The sequence below is a fragment of the Gymnoscopelus braueri genome (assembly GCF_963280865.1).
Source record: "Gymnoscopelus braueri genome assembly, chromosome: 16".
NCBI classification, from domain to species: domain Eukaryota; kingdom Metazoa; phylum Chordata; class Actinopteri; order Myctophiformes; family Myctophidae; genus Gymnoscopelus; species Gymnoscopelus braueri.
The window spans coordinates 16,714,072-16,739,071 of record NC_137616.1 but is presented as its reverse complement, the minus strand read 5'-3'; the positions used below and the strand labels follow the sequence as shown (position 1 = coordinate 16,739,071).

General features: G+C 43.1%; 1 protein-coding gene across 7 annotated transcripts in view; it reads right to left on the bottom strand.

Moving 5' to 3' along the window:
- Positions 1 to 25,000, bottom strand: part of lama2 (laminin, alpha 2) — a 316,273-nt gene that overhangs the window by 22,673 nt on the left and 268,600 nt on the right. For 5 of the 7 annotated variants that reach the window (XM_080453619.1, XM_080453620.1, XM_080453623.1 and 2 more), the window contains 12 exons: positions 22,278 to 22,423; positions 21,249 to 21,392; positions 18,965 to 19,098; positions 16,710 to 16,869; positions 13,129 to 13,253; positions 12,596 to 12,758; positions 12,006 to 12,150; positions 7,711 to 7,849; positions 6,539 to 6,550; positions 5,535 to 5,655; positions 3,847 to 4,008; positions 2,677 to 2,730 (listed from right to left, as the gene is read on the bottom strand). In XM_080453619.1, the coding sequence (XP_080309745.1) occupies positions 2,677 to 2,730; positions 3,847 to 4,008; positions 5,535 to 5,655; positions 6,539 to 6,550; positions 7,711 to 7,849; positions 12,006 to 12,150; positions 12,596 to 12,758; positions 13,129 to 13,253; positions 16,710 to 16,869; positions 18,965 to 19,098; positions 21,249 to 21,392; positions 22,278 to 22,423 (1,505 nt within the window). Of the gene's footprint in view, positions 1 to 2,676; positions 2,731 to 3,846; positions 4,009 to 5,534; positions 5,656 to 6,538; positions 6,551 to 7,710; positions 7,850 to 12,005; positions 12,151 to 12,595; positions 12,759 to 13,128; positions 13,254 to 16,709; positions 16,870 to 18,964; positions 19,099 to 21,248; positions 21,393 to 22,277; positions 22,433 to 25,000 lie in introns of all 7 variants that reach the window. The other 2 variants (XM_080453621.1, XM_080453622.1) reach the window with 2 other exon arrangements.

The window sequence follows — 25,000 nt, the reverse complement described above, 5'->3', positions numbered from 1 at the left end:
ATTTTATACTTTGGCTATTCAAAAATAGTAGATATACAAGAGAGAGAGAGAGAGAGAGAGAGAGAGAGAGAGAGAGATACATTTTCAAGATTTTTGAAAAATCTTGAAAATGTGTGCAAATCTTTGAATATATATATATTTTTAAAGCGAACATTTGTAACTCCAATCTTTGCTTCTGGGGGGTCCCTGGAATTAAATATTTTGAGATGGGGGTCCACGGCCACGAAAAAAGTTTGAGAACCACTGATTATAGCAACATGAGTTTTTCAGAAAACTGTTAGGATTTAGAAGACATTTGCAGAATCCCCAGAAGCAAAGATTTGAGTTATAAAAATGTTCGCTTAATTTTTTTTAAATATATATATATATATATAGAGAGAGAGAGAGAGAGAGAGAGAGAGATTAAAAAGAAATCACAAAAAAAAAAAAAAGCAAATCTACAAGCTCATAGCGCGGCACTCGGTGCCACGCTATGAACATGTAGATCTGCTATTTTTGAATAGTCAAAGAAATCTTAAAGTGTCACAGATACGTTCCCGGTCTTAATGGGTTAATCAAGACAAATTTGGAACAAAATGTAAAGGGGGAGACTTACAGAACATGCCCAGATATTGTGAAGCTATAGGGTTCATGTAGTTAAGGAATATAGACTGTGTGTAGTGTGTCTGAAATACCAGGGTTTTATTTTAGACCCTGTTATTATTGAATAAACCTCAGACAATGGAGAAAGTAAACGAGCATCCACATTATACCTCTCTCTCTCTCTCTCTCTCTCTCTCTCTCTCTCTCTCTCTCTCTCTCCCTCTGACCTCTCCTCTCCTCTAATCATTCTCTTTTTTCTCCCTCTCTCTCCGTCCCCCTCGGAGATGGGACCTTTTCCACCTCTGCACTCCTTTCTCTTCTCTGTCATCCATCTTCCCTTTCTTTTCTCTCCTCCTGTCCCCTTTATTCTTTTGCACTCTATCGCTTTACCTCTCTCCTCCTCTTTCCGGTTTGCCTTTTTTCCTTCTCTCCTTTGTTCTCTGTTCCCTTCCTATGTCCTTACCCCCCCCACTCTCTCTCTCTCTCTCTCTCTCTCTCTCTTTCTCTCTCTCTCTCCCTCTCCCCCCTCTCTCTCTCCCCCTCTCTCAAATGCAACCAACTCTATCTCTCTCTCTCTCTTCTCTGCTCCCCTCCATTCCACTCTCCTCCTCTCAATTCCAATTGACTATTATTCCACTCTTCCGCTCTCCTCTTCTCTCCTCCTCTCCATATTGTTCAGCTGATTCTCCTCCTACACGCACTCTCTCAGATTTTCTCTTCTTTTCTCTTCTCTCTCTCTCTCCTTCCATTCACCTCTGTTCTCTGCACAAAAAAAACTCCTCTTCCACCGCTCTCTTTGTCTTCCTCGCTCTCTCTACCTTTCCCACACCCCCCCTCCTCTCTATCTCTCCATTTCTGTCCCTCTAAAACATCCATTAGTCAGGGCCAAGTTGAGATGATGGTGTTTTTAACCTCGCTTAACCTCTTTCTCTCTCTCTCTCTCTCTCTCTCTCCTCTCCCTCCACACAAAGCATCACACATATACACACAAACGAGTAGACGCACGCAGGCTTGGGTGCACACACACACACACACACACACACACACACACACACACACACACACACACACACACACACACACGCACGCACGCACACGCACACGCACACGCACACGCACATGCGCGCGCATGCACGCTCACACACACATAGCATACACCTGCCAACGATGCCTGCCAGCATAGTTAGTAAAAATAGATTTATGCACGCGACGATCAGTGATGATGGATAAGCTAGAAGTAACCCTCTGTCCTCACACACACACACACACACACACACACACACACACACACACACACACACACACACACACACACACACACACACACACACACACACACACACACACACGCACAATAGTATATATATAGAGAGATACAGGAAGGCACATATTTTTAAAATATTATATACACCTCCTATTTACCTCTCATGCATGCATACAGACATGCATCTGCACTGACACACACACACACTCACACACACACACACACACACACACACACACACACACACACACACACACACACACACACACACACACACACACACACACACACACACACACACACACACACACACACACACACACACACACACACACACACACACGCATGCAAGCCGTGTTGTTTTGGGGAACAGTGAAAGGGGACAGTAGCTAAGTGGGTTCAGCAGGGACCCAATTATGTGTGTATGTTTGTATCTATTTGTGTGTGCGTACAGTACATGTGTGTGTGTGTGCGTGTGCGTGTGCGTGTGCGTGTGTGTGTGTGTGTGTGTGTGTGCGTGTGTGCGTGAGTGGCTCACACCAAGCGTCTTGGCCCAAAGACAATCCAATCATCTCAAATCTCATTCATATGCACTTATGAAAACCTTTCATTCACGTAGAGAGAAAAGGCCTTAAGGCATGCATGCATGCAAGTGTGCGTGTGTGTGCGTGCACGTGGTTCATTGTGTGTCTTGAAGAAAAGACAATCCAATCAGTCCAGCAGTCAAGAAATGCAAATCTCATTAATATGCACTTGTGGAAACTTGTTAAAGAGTATGTGTGTGTGTGCATGAGCGTGTGCGTGCGTGTGTGTGTGCGTGTTGAACCCACCTCTCCAGACTGCCTGCGTCTCCTCTTGGGTTTGAACTGGTTAGTGCTCTGTGACTGTGGGTTGTAGAGTTTCAGAGAAATGTCAATAACCAAACACTGGGACTCCACAGTGGAACATGATTACACAAAGTACAACTTTAGGAAATTAAAAGAGGGAAAATGTCACTTCATAACAACATCATGGCTTAAAAGGGATTACAGAATGTGGGAATCAATGAAGCTCAGTTAATTCAGAACATGTAGCTTCCGGCTGTGAGACTCCACTTTACGGCCATGGCCTCCCTGGTGCTACCCTTCTTGTGCAGTGTCTGGATTAGTAATCGGTAAAGATGGAACCAAATGGAGCAGTGTCAGAGTCAAACATGGATGAAATGAATAATGAGGATTGTACTGGGTGTATGCTGGGATGTAATTAATTGTAATGTAATTAGAAACTTGTGAGGACCTTTTGAACGGGAAAATTTAATTGAGATTTTTTTACACGAAAGGACTTGCGTGACCTTGCATGGTAGTTGTTCCAACCCCACATCATCAGGAATATTATTATAACCACAGCACCCCCCATGTGCAAAGTACAGTAGATCTCTTCAGGCCAACTAACTATGATATGATAAAGATTGTACTGTATGTACATAACCTGAGCCAGTGTTGGTCTAACTTGCCCCACCACACATTTGATCACTGCCTATACAGTAAAATCCTCAATCTCACTCTGAGAGCTTAAAAATGGAGCCAAATGGAACGCAAGGGTCCATTTGGTTCTGGACATGGAGCATGTGCGCTTCCTCTAGTTGCCTCCTTGGCCTAAACTATACTTTAAGAAAACAACCAAAGTGTATTAAAAGTAATAGCGGCACTACATAAATAAAGATGCAAGACGTTAGACTCAAGTGCACATTTCTTTATTCCTCAGGCTAACGCGTTAAGCTACGTTTTGTTCTATTTGTATGCACTCTCAGTGACAAATTGATAAGTTAACACTCTGGATTTCACTGTGTAAACAGGCAGGCACGTTCAACACGTCCCACTGTGAATGCAAACATTGCCACTAGAGAGCGCTGTGGAAGCGCTCTACAAACACAATGATGGATATTGTGATTAAAGTGTGCTATAAGGTTTGTTTATAATGCACTATAATCACTAAACAAACAGCATCAAGAGAAATCACACCTGCTGGATGCTGCTGCTGGCGGAAGCCCCGCCCACTGCCATCAGAATGGTCCCCGTGTCTGTCAGAGTGCTGAATGACAGGCTGATCTCCGAGGCGACAGCCAATGAGAGGCCAGGCAGCTCCATGTAACCGGGCTTAGTGAAACTTACTGTGTGGATGTTCTGAAAGGGACAGAGAGGTTTTAAACGTGAATATTTTAATGTGTCAATTCTATGGATAAAAAAAAGAAGAAGATTTTGATAATACTGTACATAATAACTACATTTGATCTAATGGAACACAGGTATTTTTCCATTTACTGATAAGTAACAGTTTTGGACATACAAGGTTTCCACCCGACAGTGACGATATGTAACTACAGTAAAGCCTTCTTTCCTCCACAAGAAATGAAGCCAAACGCACGCACACGCACGCGCACGCACACACACAAAAGGGATTCATAACAGTGGGTTCAGCTGCTCAGTTTTGTGTGTGAAATCCACTCTACAAACATTCAATTCCAAGTCTTTACTACTAGATTTGTGTGTGTGCGTGCTAAAAAAGTTTTACTTAAGAAAATAAACTTTAAAATAAACAAACCTTACCTGTGAATATAAAACTGTGTGCGTGTGCGTCTGTGTGTGTGTGCGCGCGTGTGTGCGTGTGTGTGTGCGTGTGACAAAGAGAGAGAGAGATACCCAAGGATTTAACTCTCGTATACTTGTATAATGGGATGTAATAAAAACAATCTTGAGTGTGTGTGTGTGTGTGTGTGTGTGTGTGTGTGTGTGTGTGTGTGTGTGTGTGTGTGTGTGTGCACGCGCGTGCCTGTGCTTATAAAAGGTCTATGTGTGCACACAGAGAGAGAGAGGAAACTGTGCAGTTTTGTTTATTGAATATGAAAAATTGTCTAAATCTCACAAGGTGAGTGGAGAAGCACTAGATTTCAACAGTTCTGACCTTCTGTTGTTTTATTGAATTTTTTATATTTCTCTGTCTTGCTCTTCAGCCAAAGTTTTCTGCACAAAACCATTCAATAATAAACGAGTGAATAGGAGAGAGAGAGACAGAGACAGAGACAGAGACAGAGAGAGAGATGGAAGATAAGTAGTTAGAGAGTAGACTGGTGGTGTGGTGGAGAGAGGAGCTCGATTTATACTTCGTCATAAGACCTCGTCATGCACCGAAAATAGCCGATCTACAGGCTCACAACGCGTCACGTCTGTGACACGTTGTGAGCTTGTAGATCAGCTATTTTTTTGTGGGCGGGGCGACACCGTCGCACGAAGAAGCATAGATTAGGAAAGAGAGAGACAAACAGAAAGGAAGGTTGAGACAGGAGGTCAGGCACGGGAAGACCAAAGAGAAACATGTATTACATATTCATCTGATATATTCATAAACCCTCTATTCTCTCACACACACACACACACACACACACACACACACACACACACACACACACACACACACACACACACACACACACACACACACACACACACACACACACACACACACACACACACACACACAGACTATACTGTAAGTCAGTCAAACAGACGGTAAGTGAGTGAGTGAGTCAGTCAGTCGGTCAGTCATTCCATTGGATAGTTAGTCAGTCAAATAGTAAGTCAGCTGTTTAATCAGTTAATCTTATATTCAGTAGGTCCAACAGTAAGTCAGTCAGGCAGTCGGTCAGTCTTACCTCTACATTGCATCCTTTAGTAACTCCAGTGTAGTCAGAGCTACTGAGGAGGTTGTAGGGTGTTCTGGACACCTCAATGTCCTTCAGGCAGCCTGCAAAGCGTTTCAGAATCACCTCGGACCTGGAAGATAAGTAGAAAGTAGAGTTTTGCTTCCATTTCCTTTAGATTTTTCAGCATTACATAACATTGCACATTTTAATAGCGCTGTAAAGAAATAACAATAAAGCATTGGTGCCTACACATGATTAACTATACCTGAAGCACACTAGAGGATTGGCTAGGATCAAGGGCTACACACAACAATCTTCAGTGTTAATTTAACTCTGACTTTAAATCTGAGAGTGTACAAATGGAACACCTATAAGGGTCCATTTGGCTCTATTTGTACACTCTCAGATTTAAATAATCAGAAATCAGCAGAATCTCACATTTGTCCATTGCTTTGTAAATAGAGTGACCGAAACATGATGAATCCATTAAGTTTAGCCAACTGTTTTGGAAGTTGCATAAACAACAGCATAGTGCCCAAGTTATAGCATTGCTCTGTAAACTTCACATCCTGAAAACTCCACTTCAAAAGTGGATGTCTTGAGTTACATGGACAAAATGTCAAATTCCACCAAAAACAATAATAATGTGATTTCAAGCTGCCATTCAAAACAGCCTATAAGCCTGCGTGGGACAACACTGATAAAGAAACACATTAGCACACACACAAACACTACAATACTTCCTCTCTGATCATCTCTTTCTTAAACACACACACACACACACACACACACACACACACACACACACACACACACACACACACACACACACACACACACACACACACACACACACACACACACACACACACACACACACACACACACACACATTTATTACGTCAGCGTGGCTCGCCGCATGCAGCAGGTGATATGCAGTTGAGTGAAAATAATAAAATGTGAAAACTAGAGTCTCTAATTGTGCTTAATTAGCTTTAACAGGTTTTGTTTACCTGGCTTGCATGCTGTAGAGATAAAAAACATAATGGTACAGTATTAGACGCACGCACATCATTTTGACAAACATCTAACTCAACAACCTGTGGCTGTGGCGTATTTACCACACACAACCAACATTAATAATAATAATAATATATTTACAAACTCTTTTCTGAGTACTGAAAGTCGCTTTAGCTAAAAGGTCAAAAGTACAGATTTTCATGTACGGCAGGGTTCCCCAATAGGCGGCCCGCGGGCCATTTGCGGCCCACGAGAGGCAACTGTCCGGCCCGCGACAACTTTATAACAAAGAAAAAAGAAAAAAGTTAATGTTTTTTTATTTTTAATTTTTTTAAATAATATCTGTATAACTGTTCAAACAGACTAACAAACACATCTGTAAGTAAATTGTTGATTCTGGACTTATTTTGATTTTCAGTATGTACAACTGGCTGCTGTTAATCTGTATTACTTTTCAAGCAGACTTATTTTGTTTCCAGAGTTAATTTTTTCCTTGTGTGACCCTCAACACAGGATTTAAGAATCCCAGGCCTAAAATAACAAATTAGCTTGATTAGAGAAAAAAAATGAATAAAAAACTAAAATGTTTGCGCACGAGCACTTTGCGCGCGCGCACGATTTCGGCGCCACAATGCCCCTGGCCCTCGGCTTGGTACCCGAGACATAATTTGGCCCTTGGGGAAAAGTAATTGGGGAACCGTGATGTACGGTATGTACACTAGTGCTACTACTGAGTACCTATTAGAAAAATACAAAAACTTGTATTTATACATTTTCAAAATGTAATTAAAATGAATCCGCTTCATTTGCTTGAATCTGAATTCACAAAACAGAGAAAGTGATGTATATCGTCTCTGTCGGGTGGAAACCGTACTTTTCTGGATTCAAATTCAAAAGCATCAAAAGTAGCAGATCTACAAGCTCGTAGATCTGCTACTTTTGATGCTTTTGTGTGACGCTGTAGTGTGATCAAGTAGGGCATTAATTTACAAAAAAAACACAAAAAGTTAGAACATGGAGTTAAGAGGTTTCTGCCCGACAACAACGACGCACGCGCGCGCGCGTGTGTGTGTGTGTGTGTGTGTGTGTGTGTGTGTGTGTGTGTGTGTGTGTGTGTGTGTGTGTGTATGTGTGTTTGTGTGTGTGTGTGTGTATGTGTGTGTACCTGTAGTTTCCGACGGTCGGCAGGCCTCCAAAGTATATCCTCTGGCTCTCCTTCAGGTTGAGGCCAGTGGCAGAACCCTGTGACGTGGCCACCACCTTCTCCTCCATGCTGTTGTCTACGTCCACTATGGACACCGTGGCTGTGGACACACACACGCACACACACGCACACGCACACACGCACACACACACACACACACACACACACACACACACACACACACACACACACACACACACACACATTAATAATTTATTCATGTCCACATAAAGGAGAGCATACGAGGACACACATTTTATAGGTGCGGTAAGATTACATCAACAAAATGATGGCATAATGTCTTCATGTCACTCTATGGGTATAGGTAGCAAGCGTCTCTGCCATATACAGTATGGCGGCTAGGGATGGAACGATATACGATATTATCGTATATCGCGATAAAAAACGTCCACGATAACTGTATCGCAGGTACTGTAATTATCGCGAAAAAAATAAATAAAAAATGTTCGACCAAAAAAGATGTTGGTGTCCATTTGCTTTGCCAGGTTGCATCCGGCCTAGAGAGAATCAAAGGAAACGGAAACAGCTGTGAGCATGCATATATATGTGTGTGGACTGCACCGGATACAGTTCCAAAGAAGGCGGGTGTAATGTAATAGGCAGCGTCGCAGCGAGTCAGTGCACTCGCCTCACTGTCCCTTGTAGTCTACTAGCTTGTTGTGCTACGCACTAGTACGAAGGTATCCGTAGCTGAGATAGAGAATATACGGCAGGGCCGTCGAGAACGCGCGTTGTACCCAGCTTTATTGCCAATATGTTGAGCTGCTTTAGTAAACTAAGTCACGTTTGTATCAAGTTGTTGTCTAATGTCTAGCCTGTAACCCAGACTGATTCGCTCCATTCGGCTGACTTTTTTTTCTTCTCACAACTTCACATCCACCGAACGGATTCCCCCATGCTGGAAAGCCTAGTGATTCGAGGTTAGGATCCCAGGCTAGTTGTTGTCAAGCCTCATCCATATTACAGCGTGGAATTCAAGTTAACGCGAAAAATAAGCCGTTTGTGAATATGCTGAGTTGAACGACCGTGTTATGCAGCAAAAAATAGCCGACCTACAAACTCATGATCTGACGCGTTCGTGAGCTTGTAGATTGGCTCTTTTTGATGCGTCACACGGCGCGCAACCAAATATAAAGTCATTATTTTATAGCAGCAATTGCTGCACGTCCCGTTCCGTTTTAACTTTACATTGTCAGATTGATATTTATATAGCCAGTGGTGACTGGTGGAGAAAGTACTCAAATTTTTTACTTAAATAAAAGTATCAATACTGCAATGTAGAAATACTAGTAAAAGTCTGGTAATCAAAATTTACTTGAATAAAAGTGCAAAAGTATTGGCATCAAAAAAAAAATTAAATAGCCGATCTACAAGCTCACATTGTGAGCTTGTAGAGCAGTGTTTATCAACCCTGGCAAACGGCCCAATTTTGGTCCGCGAGTACTGCTGAGGTGTGCCGCGCCGTTTGAAGAAAGTGTGAACCCAGCCCCTCGAGAACAATAGCGGCGATCGTCCGTCAATCGATACGGCCATCATCCGTTTCACACACAGCCACGCCCGAGTCCATTCAGTGTAGCGACCATCACCCATAGGAATGCAAATATGTTGTCCTACCTGGTACTGTATAGGGGGCACAGGGTACATGCTTTGGCACTCATTATTACTACAAGATGATGAGAGCTCCAGCTATATATATATATATATATATATATATATATATATATATATATATACACACACACACACACACCGTATATCTAGGTGTGCCCTGGGATTTTTTTGGCTATGCCAGGTGTGCCTTGGCACCAAAAAGGTTGATAAACACTGTTGTAGAGCAATTAAATAAGATACAGTACTTGAGTAAATGTACTTAGTACTTAACTCTATAAACGCCATTGACTCGAAAACGAGTCAATTACTACTTAATCCACCCACGCCATTGACGCGTTTGACGTTGGACTCGCGTTCATTGTTTAATCTCTGATCGCGCTATGCTGCTTAAAATTCAATGTTATTCTCGAGTTCCACTTACTTCACCCATATCTGCATCCGGTTTCATGACCTGGGTTCCGTTTCCGGTTTTTGATTATTTTCCCCCGGTCATTTTTGTCCAAAATAGGTAAACAAACGTTTTTTCACACGGTATAACGGACAAACGGACAGCTTATCTTCTATAATCTATGGTCTGGGTGACGATCAGTCAAACAATCTGGGAATACGTCACATCCGTTTTCATGTTTTTCCCTGTCTAATCTCCAAAGAAGGGTGACAGAGACCCAACGACCTGATCAAGCTGTCATGTGCTGCTCTCTAGTGGCGGATTTGTGCTGCGTCTTTAAATTATGTGTCTTTCAATTATTTTCATGAATAAAATTCAAAATATAAAAATAAAAAAACACGAAAATTGCTGGCACTGGGGGAGTACTTTATGAAAATACTCTGGCAGTCAAAGAGTTAATGTACTTTTACACCACTGTATGTAGAGATATCATCTTTGATTACTTCTGAATGATAAAATAAATAACTTATTGTGAATGATTCTTGATAAGTTCAGATTACTTATGTTTACATTGTCTTTCTCTACCTCCAGTATTGGATGTTTACAAATTGCCCTGAGTGACAAGATAATAAATGTTCTTTAACAGAAATGACAGGTCAAGTGATTTCACTGTTTTTCTAGCATAGAAAATATCGCTAATATCGTGATAATATCGTATATCGTGATATTTTTGGCCACAACTATCGTGATATGAAATTTTCAAATTGTCCCACCCCTAATGGCGGCTGCCAATTATAGCAGAGATATAGCACAGCCTTTTTGCCTCCTTTTTGGGCATCCCGTGTTGTTGAAACCCTCTAACAATCAGACTGTGGGGAAGGCTGCCAAACATAAAAACAAACAGTCTGCACGTGTAACCTAGCTCTGAGATGGTATGTAAGGAGTGGTTGGTATTTAATGACCCGAGTCATTATACACAAGCACGCACGCACGCGTGGACCCCAGGAAGAATAGCTGCTGCTAAGGTAGTAGCTAATGGGGATCCAAATAAACAAACAAACAAACAAATAAACGCACGCACGCACGCACGCGTGTGTGCCGTGGAACGTAATGAGCTTGTTTCATCATTAAGTGTCTTGATATCCAATCCTAAATATTGATTAGGGGTGCAACAGTTAATCGAACAATCAGATTCAATCGATAATAAAAAAAAATTAGAATAATAGATAACTTAATAAAACAACCTATTAGTAATCAATTCCTATTTTGGGCCTGTCACAATTATAGTGTTTAAACATAAAAATTGCACACAATAGACTAATTGCTAAGAAAAAAGTCTATAGTTGCAGCCCTAATGTTGATAATGAAACTGTAGAATAATCACAATACCACACTCAAGGTCAGGCTACCCAGTGAGTGATATTATTGGCCCTGGTTCAGACCACCGATGCCAATGACTCGCAGCTTAGCACTCCCTCTCGAGTATTATTACTTAATTAATAACAGCTTTAATTGGGACGCGTCTATAATTTTCATATTGCCATATTTGTTTTATGCTACAGTGTAGCTCTAATGGCTACTCTCTTGCAGTGTGTGATGTGTGAGTCTGATTCTTAAAAAAGAAAGTGTTGGCAAATCCTCTCTCATGGGGGTCCCTGTTAAAATATTTTAACCCATTAAAACCAGGAAGGCATCTGTGTCGTTTTAGCACATTATAGCACATTGGTTGGCTATTCAAAAATAGCAGATATACTTGTAGATGTACTTGTACAGTAGATCTATTTTTGAGCTATTTTTTTAAACATCTTGAAAACATCTTGAAATTTTGTGCAAATCTTTGAATGTATACTTTGAATGTATATATTTCTTAAAGCGAACATATTTTACTCCAATTTTTGCTTCTGCAGGTCCCTGGAACAAAATATTTTGAGATGGGTGTCCGCAGCCAAATGCATATCATTTTGGGGGTCCTTGACATAAAAGTCTCTTGCACACCTACAAATGTGACAGGTGCACAGGAGAAGACCAAACGAGGGCCCAACGCACTGAAAAAGATGCAATTAAAATGTTTTAATGGGAAATAACAATGTTTTGGTCTGTTAGACCTTCATCAGGTTATCTTTTCTTTTGACATGAAAAGGTTTGAGAACCACTGATACAGCAACACATAGTTCTTTCAGAAACATGTTCCGCGGCCTAATACATATCACTTTGGGGGTGTGTGTGTGTACGGTACCTTGCTTCTTGTTCCTGGACATGGTGAGGGACTTCCAGCGGCCGTCGTTGTGGCGGCTGGACGAGGTGGCAGTGGCCACGCCTGAGCCCAGGTCAAAGTTCACCTTCACCTTGCCCTCTGAGAGCTCCAGAGACATGAAGTCCTTCTATACACACACACACACACACACACACACACACACACACACACACACACACACACACACACACACACACACACACACACACACACACACACACACACACACACACACACACACACACACACACACACACACACACACACACACACACACACACACACACCAGGAGGGAAGGAGAGGGGGAGAAAGACAGTCAGGGAGACAGACAGACAGACAGAGAGAGGGGGGGGGTGTTAAGCAAAACAAAATGATGATGGTAACATCTGTCTGTGTATGTTATGTATGTTATACAATACAGTATGAGTCAACATGTCATGTATAGTAAGGCTTGGTGCGTGTGCGTGTGCGTGTGCGTGTGCGTGTGCGTGTGCGTGTGCGTGTGCGTGTGCGTGTGCATGTGCATGTGCATGTGCATGTGCATGTGCATGTGCATGTGTGTGTGTTGTACCATATCGTCGGTAGCCAGGTACATGAGCAGGGCGTCTGAGTTGTAGGAGCGGAACTTGAAGGTGACACTGGACACGTTGGGGTTCCACCTGGTGGGTCGGGCCACCGCCGCGTAGCCCTCCCCATCCAGCTGCACCGTGCCCTCGCTCTCTGAGCGCTGCGGGCTGAGACACACACACACACGCACACACACACACACACACACACACACACACACACACACACACACACACACACACACACACACACACACACACACACACACACTCACACACACACACACACACACACACACACAGAGACAGGGAGACATGGTTGGACGTATTCTAGGTCAATGGTCCCCAAAATGGGGTCTGTGGACCCTTGAGGGGGTTCCAGGGGGTCCCCAACTAAATTAACCACTATAGCATGAAAATCACTTGAACCACTTGAAGCCTATATACCGTACATAAGATATTTAAAAATAGCAGATCTACAGTAGATCAGCTATTTTTTTAAATAGCGATAAATGTGCATGCGGGATGTGTCTAGTACCTGACCACGCAACCCTTGCAGTCTCCCTCTCTGTCCCTGTAGTTCCACAGGCCAATGGGCTTCTTGTCCAGGAAGGTCTCTCCCATACAGCCCGTGAATGTAGTGGTCTTCACCGCTTCGGCTTTCTACAACACACACACACACACACACACACACACACACACACACACAGACAGAAAGAGAGAGAGAGAGAGAGAGAGAGAGAGAGAGAGAGAGAGAGAGAGAGAGAGAGAGAGAGAGAGAGAGACAGAGAGACAGGTAAAGAATGGGAAGAAGAGATTGGGAGATTAGATATCGAGGGGAAAATAATGAAAGAAAGAAAAAAGAAAGAGCGACAGCTTGCAGTGCATGAATAGGTAAATGAGCTAAGATGTTAAGATATGATATCAGACACAGTCATGATCAAGCCACATTTATGCTACCTTTATCATTCATTTCATATTATAGACTTTGTTAGGTTCTGAAGCAGCTAGACCCACTACTTTCGTTTCTCGCCGCCTTTGACCTAGTTATTTCCCCATCTCCTCCTACCCATGAGGCGGGCAACCAACTGGACCTGATCTTCACCAGAGGCTGCTCTGTTGCTAACCTGTCTGTCACTCCTCTTTCCAGTGAAAAGGGTAAGAAACTCTCTGATCACTACTTCATGTCCTACTCTCTCTCTCTCTCCTCTCCCCCCTCACAGCCCCTCCCTACCCACATGATTTCCTCACGTCACAATCTTCGCTCACTTTCCTCCACTGATCTTTCCTCTTCTGTTCTCTCTGCTCTCCCTGCCCCTGAATCCTTTGCTCTTCTATCCCCTGATACCGCCACAGATCTTCTTTTCTCTACTCTAGCCTCTTCTCTCGACCATCTCTGTCCCCTCACCACCAGGCCTGCACGCCAAACTCCACCTGCCCCCTGGTTGTCGGACTCAGTGCGGACTGAGAGACGGAGCCTGAGAGCGGCTGAGCGCAAATGGAGAAATGGCAACCTCCTGGAGGACCTTCTCACCTTCCAATCTCTCATTTCTACTTTTTCCTCCTCTCTATCAGCTGCTAAAGCTGCTTTTTTCTGCACTAAAATTCTGGCTTCTGCTTCCAACCCTAAAAAACTAAGAAACTTTCTCCTCTCTCCTGCAACCACCACCCCCTCCTCCCTGACGATTTCGCCAACTTCTTTGACAAGAAGGTGAACGATATCCGATCCTCCTTCCCTCCTCCCCCGGCTGGTGCCCTGCGCACTACCCACACCCGTCTGCCTGCCACCCCCCCCTCTCTACCTTCATCTACTCCTCTTCCCCCCCCCATCCCCTCTCTATCCACTTCTCTCCCCTCTCCCCTAACGAGGTCCTTCTCCTTGTTACCTCTAGTCGCCCCACCTCATGCTCTCTGGACCCGGTCCCATCCACTCTGTTGCAGTCTATTGCACCTGAACTTCTTCCCTTCTTAACCCACCTTATTAACACCTCTCTGACATCTGGCTACTTTCCCTCTACTTTCAAGACTGCCAGAGTCACCCCCCTCCTGAAGAAACCGACACTTGACCCCTCTGAGATCAAGAACTACAGACCGGTTTCCCTTCTATCCTTCCTATCTAAAACTCTTGAACGTGCTGTCTTTAAACAACTGTCCTCCTATCTCCACCAGAACAACCTCCTGGACTCCAACCAGTCTGGGTTCAAAGTGGGTCACTCGACAGAGACTGCCCTCCAGGCTCCTGGCAGTGACGGAGTCGCTCCATGCCGCTAGAGCGAACTCTCTCTCCTCCGTTCTGATACTCCTGGACCTGTCTGCAGCGTTCGACACGGTGAACCATCAGATCCTCCTCTCCACCCTCGAGGGGATGGGTGTCTCAGGCTCTGCACTCTCCCTGTTTGCATCCTACCTGACGGGTCGCTCCTACCAGGTGATGCTGAGAGGGTCTGTGTCAGAACCACACAGGCTCACAACTGGGGTTCCCCAAGGCTCGGTTCTGGGTCCTCTTCTTTTCTCTCTCTACACTACATCTCTTGGTGCTGTCATCCACTCCCATGGCTTTTCCTACCACTGCTATGCCGATGACACCCAGCTGATCCTCTCATTCCCCCCCTCTGATACCCAAGTGGAGGCACGCATTGCTGCTTGTCTGGCTGACATCTCGGAGTGGATGTCGACAAACCACCTGAAGCTCAACCTGGACAAGACCGAGCTGATGTTCCTCCCGGGGAAGGGCTGTCCGCACCGAGACATGGCCATCACCATTGATAATGCTGTGGTGACCTCAACTCGGACTGCGAAGAATCTGGGTGTGACCCTGGACGATCAACTGACGTTCTCGGCAAACATCGCATCAGTGACAAGGTCCTGCAGATTCCTCCTCTACAACATCAGGAGGATTCGCCCCTTCCTCACGGAGAAGGCAGCCCAGGTGCTCATCCAGGCTCTCGTCATCTCCCGCCTGGACTACTGCAACTCCCTCCTTGCTGGTGCTCCGGCATCTGCCATCAGACCTCTGGAGCTTGTTCAGAAAGCTGCGGCTCGTCTGGTGTTCAACCGCCCCAAGTTCTCCCACACAACCATCCTTCTCCGTTCTCTACACTGGCTCCCCGTAGCGGCTCGCATCCAGTTCAAAACCCTGGTGCTAGCCTATAGGGCAGTGAAAGGAACAGCTCCTTCTTACCTCCGGGCTATGGTCGATGCCTACACCCCTGCCCGACCACTTCGGTCTGCCACCTCGGGGCGACTGATTGCCTCGTCACTCAAGGGTCCTTCTGGCCGATCGACACGGTCACGACTCTTTTCTGTTCTGGCCCCACAGTGGTGGAATGAACTTCCCACTGATGTTAGGACAGCAGAGTCACTGCCCATATTTCGCCGCAGGCTGAAAACCCACCTCTTCAGGAAACACTACCCTTCCTCTCTGCCTGACCTACTTGTTGTTAACTAGTTGTACGAACGCTTGTTTTCTATTGTTGTATTGTTTATTGGATCTTGTTTAGTCGATACACTTATTTGTTTTAGCTCATGCTCATTTGATTTAGCTATTTTGTCTCATCTGTTTAAGGAAATAGGTAGCTGATATATTGCACTTTTACCTTAGCGCTAGGTATACTCTTGGTTGCTTGTTTTTGCAGAAAATGCACTAAAGACTTCTGGTGATTAGTAGTTTTCGTTCCCTACCTATGTTGAATACACTTATTGTAAGTCGCTTTGGATAAAAGCGTCTGCTAAATGACTGTAATGTAATGTAATGTAATGTAATGTTCTATTATTAACCACTTGAGCCCTATATACTGTACTTTGCCATAGGGCAATAACTGAGAGGATATAACTGTGTAGTTACATTGTAGCACCTAGTTGTTCTCACATGCTAATTGCCTGACCACTGCTCCACCATTCACCCTGTTTACTCCCACCTTGCACTTTGTCAGTCACTCTGGATAACAGTGTAAGCTGCATGCCTTTTAAATCATTAACAAGAGTCAGAGGCCGACGGACGGACGGACAGACAGACAGACAGACAGACAGACAGACAGACAGACAGACAGACAGACAGACAGACAGACAGACAGACAGACAGACAGACAGACAGACAGACAGACAGACAGACAGACAGACCTTGACACTTCCCAGGATTCCTCCCACAAACAGGTAGGCATTCTGGTCCACATCCAGGATGGTGAACGCAGAGGGCGAATTGGCGCTGGCAGGGGTTGGCATCATGCCAGCCTTGGGACCTTCTAATGGGTACACTGATATGGTACCGTTCAATCCATTACTAAATAGACAGAGAGAGAGAGGGAGGGAAGGAGGGAGGGAGAATAAGGCAAACATAATGGTTCGAGTGTGTGTGTGTGTGTGTGTGTGTGTGTGTGTGTGTGTGTGTGTGTGTGTGTGTGTGTGTGTGTGTGTGTGTGTGTGTGTGTGTGTGTGTGTGTGTGTGCGCGCGCGTGCGTGTGTGTGTGTTTGCTGTGAAATTTCAACCTTGTTTTAAACCCATTAAAACCGGAAAGCATCTGTGTCATTTAGCATTGGCTATTAAAAAAAGAGCATATATACAAGCTCACAGCGTACATCTGCTATTTCAGATTTTTTTTTTAAAATCTTGAAAATGTTTGAAAAGGTTCGAGAACTACTGGTTTAGAAGTCATATGTAAAATCGGCCTCAGGTCTTAATGGGTAAAAAAAAAGAAATAATTACACCACTTTATCGGCATGTACAGTAATGTTGGCGTTCTGTGTGGATGTACTCAGGACACAAACGAGAGATTTGAATGAAGGCGAATCGTGCAAATAAACGCACGTGAGGTGTAAGGACCTTTAGGTTTACAGTTCAGAAAAGATTCAGTTTGAGGTTAGGATTAGGCATTGGGCCCTATTCTGGGCGTCGCCTTACCCATTATCCCTAAACTTCTTTGCCATTTTTTACTATTTTGAAAAACATTTTCAAATAGTTCAACTAGCAGATCTACATTGACACGTTGTGAGCTTGTAGATTGGCTTTTTGAACTATTTGAAAATGTTTTTCAAAATAGTAAAAAATGGCAAAGAAGTTTAGGGATAATGGGTAAGGCGGCGCCCAGAATAGGGCCCTTAGAGTTTAGGTTTAGATGTTGGGGTTGGAGTTATTTGTACTGTACTTTGTTGCACGCCGGAAATATCAGATCTACGAGCTTACAAGGCCTCGCAGTCACATTTGTAAAAATTGACATCCAAAAATGTTGATGTGCTCACAAGTATAGTAATACAAACGTGTTTGCGCGTGCTTGCATTCGTGAGTGAGTGCGTGCGCTCGCGTGTGTGTGCTGTGCGACATGTGTGTGTGTGTGTGCAGTGAATGTGATGATGCTGCATGGTAATGGCTGATGAGGTTGTCAACAACCGGTAATTTCCCAGGTGAACTGATGTGCCCACATTTTCTATAATGCCGCATGTGTTGCTGCTTATATGCTTTCTTCAGGACGTGAATGAAATCGTGTCCTAGGGGTTAACTCATTAAGACCGGGAACGCATCTGTGTCATTTTAAGATTTATTTGGCACGGCACTGTGGTTACTGTTGCCGTTTTAGGTTACTATGTTGCGTTCGCCTGTCACCTCTCTGCCACCAGGCACGAGCCAGTTGACGTACAGTAACACTCACACGATTGATTGTGAACCTATATGAAATAGTGGCATCAAAGCTAAATGAGTTTCACTCGTTGGATATTTACTAAACTAACCAATACGCTGAAACAGCAATGTTTAGAGAGAGGGAAAGTCTCGCGGGATTAGAGCGTGAGTGCTGTTTGTGTCCTCTATGAGATGCTATGGTTTCCATTAGTCAATCTTTTTGATTACGTGCAGTTTTATATGCATTAGTCCACGCCTCCACAAATCCACATTGGATATCATTTTTTACCTTTGGGACGCCAATCTACACTGTAAAATCCACATTGTTAATTTAACTTACGGGTCCATTTGGTTCCATTTGTACACTCTCAGAGTTACAGACCCATAACGGTCCATTTGGTTCCTAATGATCATTTAGCTGGGGAGCCCACGGATCTAAAACTTGAGTCTGATGGATACGTGGACTCAAATCATGGTTAAAATCAAATCAACAGTGCTCCCATGAATAGATTCTGACTGGTTATTGGAATGATTATGTTTCTTTGGTTTATTTGATTATAATGTTTAATTCCTTGTATTTGATTGTTTTTCAGATTAGTGTTATTCTATTTAGAAAAGCCTCCTGTGGACGGGTGTTGAGAATTAGCACTAGTGCTATAACACTCAAACGATGCATCTGGGATGTCCAATGTATAATTGTGATTGTCCATGTCAAATAAAATAAACATGACCCAACACTTGCTGTGTAATACATGCTTCTCACCGAGAGGCCTCTATTCTGTGCCAGGTGCCGTCATGGATGGTGAGGTGGGGGTATTCAACCCTGCCAACGCCGGAACCGACGTCCCACAGGAAACTCACTTTGCCCTTACGCATCTCCAACGCTAGGAAATCAACCTGAGTCAAACACAGACACAGAGAGGAGGGAGAGTCCTTTAAAACCAAAACCAAACATTCATGGTTCCAGGTTCACTTACCTTACTGTACCATTTTGCATTCCATTTGAATTACTTAAGGGAGCGGAGTAAGATCAAGCATCATTCAGGAAGAGATGGTTTCATTAATTTCATTCAAGGAAACGAGGAAACTTGTGCGTGTGTGTTGAGTGGGTTTTCATAATATTCATCTATGTTCCCATTTATGGCCTATAATTATGTATGTATGGGTGAAAAAGAAAAATGTGTAAGCGCAATTAGAACAGATGCTCTCATCTGGATGCCATCCATACGGTGCACGTGTGCACGTGTGTGCACGCACACACACACACACACACACACACACACACACACACACACACACACACACACACACACACACACACTGAACTTGTGGTGCGTGGTAATGGAGATAATTCATTAGCAAAGATCACAGATCAGAGGACAGCATCATTATTATTCAGATGGTACTAGGCCCTATTACTGATACTTTAAAGACATGCACACACACACCAACATCATTTTTATTTACATAGCATTATACACTATTAGACTGTATTAGAGAGAGTATCTCACACACACACACACACACACACACACACACACACACACACACACACACACACACACACACACACACACACACACACACACACACACACACACACACACGTATGAAAACTCCCAGTCAAATGGAGCAGAACAGTGATTTCTCAGGGGAAATCAGACCAAAGCAGAGAGCAACATAAACTTGCTGTTAATTGCCGCTGTTTGCTAGGACATGCACGCCTGACGCGCTGATAAACACACACACATAAACACACACACACACACACACACACACACACACACACACACACACACACACACACACACACACACACACACACACACACACACACACACACACACAGTGTTGTCAGTGCTAGAGTTCGTTAAAGTGGTTTAGATATGTTCCGTTTAGTTTGATCAGTTGTAATTGCTGTGTGTGTGTGTGTGTGTGTGTGTGTGTGTGTATGTGTGTGTGTGTGTGTGTGTGTGTGTGTGTGTGTGTGTGTGTGTGTGTGTGTGTGCGCGCACGTACAAAAGCGCGAAGACATATTAATTATCTTCGCGTCACAGAAAACATTTTGTTAGACTATTTACTACGTAGTTCAATACTGGAATCCTACATATTATACAGTACTGTCTGTGTGTGTGTGTGTGTGTGTGTGTGTGTGTGTGTGTGTGTGTGTGTGTGTGTGTGTATGCGTGTGCGTGTGTGTGTGTGTGTGCACAGTTTGGGAGCCAAACATTTAAAGTATGATAAATGCTACACAGTGTGCAGCGTGCTCAACATCATAATAAATAAGATTAATCTTCTAATATGAAACGCCGGTGAAATAAAACAAAGTGTTGGACCTGTTCTCTGGTCTGTCAGCAATAACCCCCCCACACCCCCCCCTACCACAGCCAAGGATACAGGAACTTTGGCCAGGTTGGATCAGAGCTACAGCCATGGTTACAACTTGGCTTGGCTACAGCAGAGCCAAGTTCTGTGTAAATTCAAGGCTTCAATTCGTAACTTTTCCGCATGAGATACCACATTTCTAACCGCTCTGGCAAAAGGCAATCCCCACTTGGCGAGGGGAGGAATTCACTGCAAAATCCTGAAAAAAACGCTGCTATTTGTTTCAAAAGCTTTATACCAAGCTAGCCTTGCATACATTATATAGCCTATACTGTAACTATGTCTAACAGCAAATTAACATTTTTGGGGTTTTGCTAATTTTTCTAAGTTGCAATGTGACACTAGCTCTGTTTACAAATTTCTTTATTCCCTTGATTGTTTAGACACTTACTTTGGTAAACCTAAATTTTCTCATGACAATAAAGCTCCTTTGAATTGAAACTGAATTGATATTGTGCATCAGGCAGCGCCACTTGTCAACCAGTCGGTGTCCTGCCAGACACCAGGGTCTACATTTCTCAACGGGAAGAGCATGGAGACCAGGAATGCGACAAAAAACTAAAGAAAACTCTGGTCTGTCAGCAATAAACCCCTCCATGAATTCAAGGCTTCATGGGGTGTGTAAAATAAGCATGTGGTTAGTGTCTATACACCATACGTACGTATTTAGCAGATCCCAGGTAGAACAGCAGGTTGTCAGCCGTTGTGGTTTTAACGTGGAGGACGATAGTGTTGTAACGACCCTTCCTGATGTCGGGACGGTAGCTACGGAGACAGTCACCACCCGACGACACCGACACTTTGATCTGAGAGAAAGAAAGATAGAAGGTGGATTACGTACTGTACATGTATACAGTGGTATAATCCAACTTTACATTATAGAAAGATGATGACTATAAAGTCGACTATAACACTACTGAGCATCCACATGAACGCTAATGTTCTGTTCTGAGCGTTACGCCCTGTCAATTCGGATTGGATTTTGATTGGCTGTCAGGGTTTCTATCTTTCATCAAATCGCTCTGAAAGTGATCCCAACGATATCGTTTTCCACTGTCCGTGCCGTTCTAGTTGTGGTGTGGTGTGGTGCGCCATCCACTTACAACATATTTACAGTTATCATCATCTTTATAGTTATGGCTCTTGTTCTTGGTGTAGACGAGGCCTTTACCCTTTCTTTTTATGTGCTATTGACCATTGGTTCTCAAAGTGGGGTCCGGGGACCCCCAGGGGTCCTTGAGAAGTTCCAGGGGGTCCCCAGCTAAATGATAGATAGTTAGAAACCAAATGGACCCTTATGGGTCTGTAACTCAGAGAGTGTACAAATGGAACCAAATGGACCCTAACGGGTCCATTTGGTTCCATTTGTACACTCTCAGTGTTAAATTAACATTGATTTTACAATACAAATTGGGGTCACAGAGATAGAAATGCCATTAAATGGGGGTCCGTAGCCTAATGCATTTTAAACCTTGAAATTAAAATGGTTGAGAACCACTGCTAGAGCCATAAAAATCTTCTCTTGTGGGGGTCCCTGGCATATCTTTTCAAATAGGGGTCTGTGGGCTAATAAGTGTCAATTTGGGGGTCCTTGACATGAAAAAGTTTGAGAACCACTGCTATTGATTAATTGGCAGAGCAAACCTGTGTACTGTCAATGATGTGGAAATGGTGTTTGGAGCTCATCTTACCGAATTAGCTTGTTTCCTAGCTTGGTTGATCAGTTCCTTGATCTGGGAGATGTTGCGCCTCAAGTTGTCCTGCAGCATTTTGATTGGCTGCAGCTTCTCCAACAGCCTATCAGCTTCATCCTCCAGATCCTTGACCTTTGCTCCAGCTGCATGAACTGCGGCGAGACAAAACACAGGTAGAATGCACGTACAGTACAGGTACAGCATAGGTCTGTTTGTCACTACACAGCAAAACCCTGAGTGTTCATACAGTAGAACTCTAGAAATGTACCTGTAGTTGACCTCTAGACTTAGTAAACTGGACCTGAGTTGGCTCTGTACTTGGACCACTTTTTTCAGTCTACACCAAATCTCTTCGCCAGAAACAGCCGATCTACAAGCTCACAGTGTGCATCTCAACGTGGCACATTTGAGTTTGTAGATTGTCTATTTTTGGTTAATGTTCACCCCGAGAATGGAGATGCTGGGGTTCATGTGGCTAAAGAAGCCCACTTTCGCCACTGAATGTAATGGAAAAATCACAGATTTAAAAAAATATATAATCTCACAATTCCAATTTTATAGCTCTTATTTTGCAATAGGCATTCTACGAAATAAATACACAATTGCAAAACGAAAAAAAGAAAAGAAAAGAAAAACCCAAACACACTTCAGGCCTTTTCAATTTGATACATTTTTACACATTCAGAGTTGGATTTAAACTCAGGATTTTGCAGTGTACACCACTGATTAATGCTGAGAGAGTGAAGAAGAAGCCAAATCACCACAATAGCAGCAGCAGGAAAAGCTCTAAAGTGGAGAAGATGGGAGAGAACAATGGAAGCAGAGAGCTACTGTAGAGCTGAGCCATTAGTGTTAACTGTGGAATGAAGCATTGTGCTCCATGCTATGCTATGCAGAGCAGAGCTGTCATGCAGTGAAATAAAAGCATAGAAATAAAATAGAAACAGCTATGGAAGGTAATGAGAGAACCACTACATACCAGGGCTGGGCAATTAACAGACAATATGTCGAAACTCATATTTAGAACTAATACCCAACTTAATCTGGCTTAATCTCTTGGAAAAAGATTCCAAGAGATTTTTTTAAAAATAATCAATTAGTCTGATTAACTACTTAAACCCCATATGGTTGAGCGGAGTGAGTCCCTCCGGGCTCTATGCTATTGTCTTTTCTGTTTTCTGTTATTGTGGGGAAAGCTTTTGCTGAAAATAGCCGGTCGATCTATTTTTATATTATTTAGCTATTTTCAGCGAAAGCTTTCCCCACAATACAGATGCTGGGGTTTAAGTGGTTGATCTAGTGTAATCTCTTCTATTCGAAGAAATTATTTTTTTGTATAATCAATTAGTCTCATTAGAGACTTAACCCGGTATAATACTTTGTTGTACGATGGTGGCGTACAAAAATTGTGAAAATGTCAGATCTACAAACTCACAATGCGTTACATCGCAACGCATTGTACGCTTGTAGATCTATTATTTTCATTTTTTTCATATAATTGTTAATTAATTGTAATCGAGACAAAAGTTGAAATAATATTTGATATTTATTTGAAATCATATCGCCCAGCCCTAACTTCATATTGAAGGTAAGAAGACTATAAAGAGCAGAATTAGCAGTGCACCAATGTCATTTAAATGTGTTTCCAGAACAATGCCTCACTGACGTACGTACTTGTTCTGTATCTGTGATACGATACCTAGACTAAAATGCTAACGCCATACTACTTGGTTTACCTTTAATTGTGTTGGTTTTAAATGGTTTCTCTGCACAAACTGTAAACTATATTTAGTTTACAGCTTAGCCTAAATGACCAAAAAATGTTATTTGTCAACATAGTATGGTCAACTAAGTTTGCAGTCGGGCATCATGAGTTGGTATTGGTGCACCTCTAATAATAAAAAGAAATGATAAGGTATAGAGATAAGTGAAATATACATACTGATAGCTGTAGATTGGGGGAAAAAATCAAAACAGAAAGACAGAGACATGTCAGACTTGGATTGGTCATTAGTACATATCGTCACTGGTGGGCAGAAAACGTATCTCTATATTTCATCGTTTTGCACTATTTTATACATCATCACATGAGTGTGTCAAAAAATAGCAGATCTACTTCGCGATATGAAACGTTGTGAGCTCAGCTTATATTACCTGCTATTCTTGAAACATTTTGAATACTTTTGAAAATGTTCACCTATAATGACATGCCCAAATGGGACAGCAGGTTCAAAGTGGTTAATTCTTTTTGGGGCAATCTGGGAACCCATTCGGTAAAAAAAAAAAAAAAATCTTAGTTTTTGCCTCTGGGGGCACCACCTCCTTTTTTTGTGTAGAAACAGGAACTTGGTTTGGCTCCTCCCCTTTCTTAGTCAACTTCCTCCCGGGTGTTTCTGTGTCTATTTCTACTAACAACAACACTACATGTTTAAGGCAGTGGTGCTGACAGCTTCTGCTGTTAGCAGAATCTGTCTTGAGAGATTAGTCTCGGGGTATTAAACCAATGAAAAGCATCAACAGCTAGTGACTAAATAACATACAAGGTTTCCCACCGACAGCGCCGATATGATGTTGCATAGCACATACAGTATATATTCAATATGTACATTGGTATATATCGCTGATGCTGCTGGCAGATCGTGACTTCATACTTCCAAATTAAAAACTAAAATGATTCGACTGAATTGGTTCACGGAGCTCAGCTCATTTCGGCTGAATTC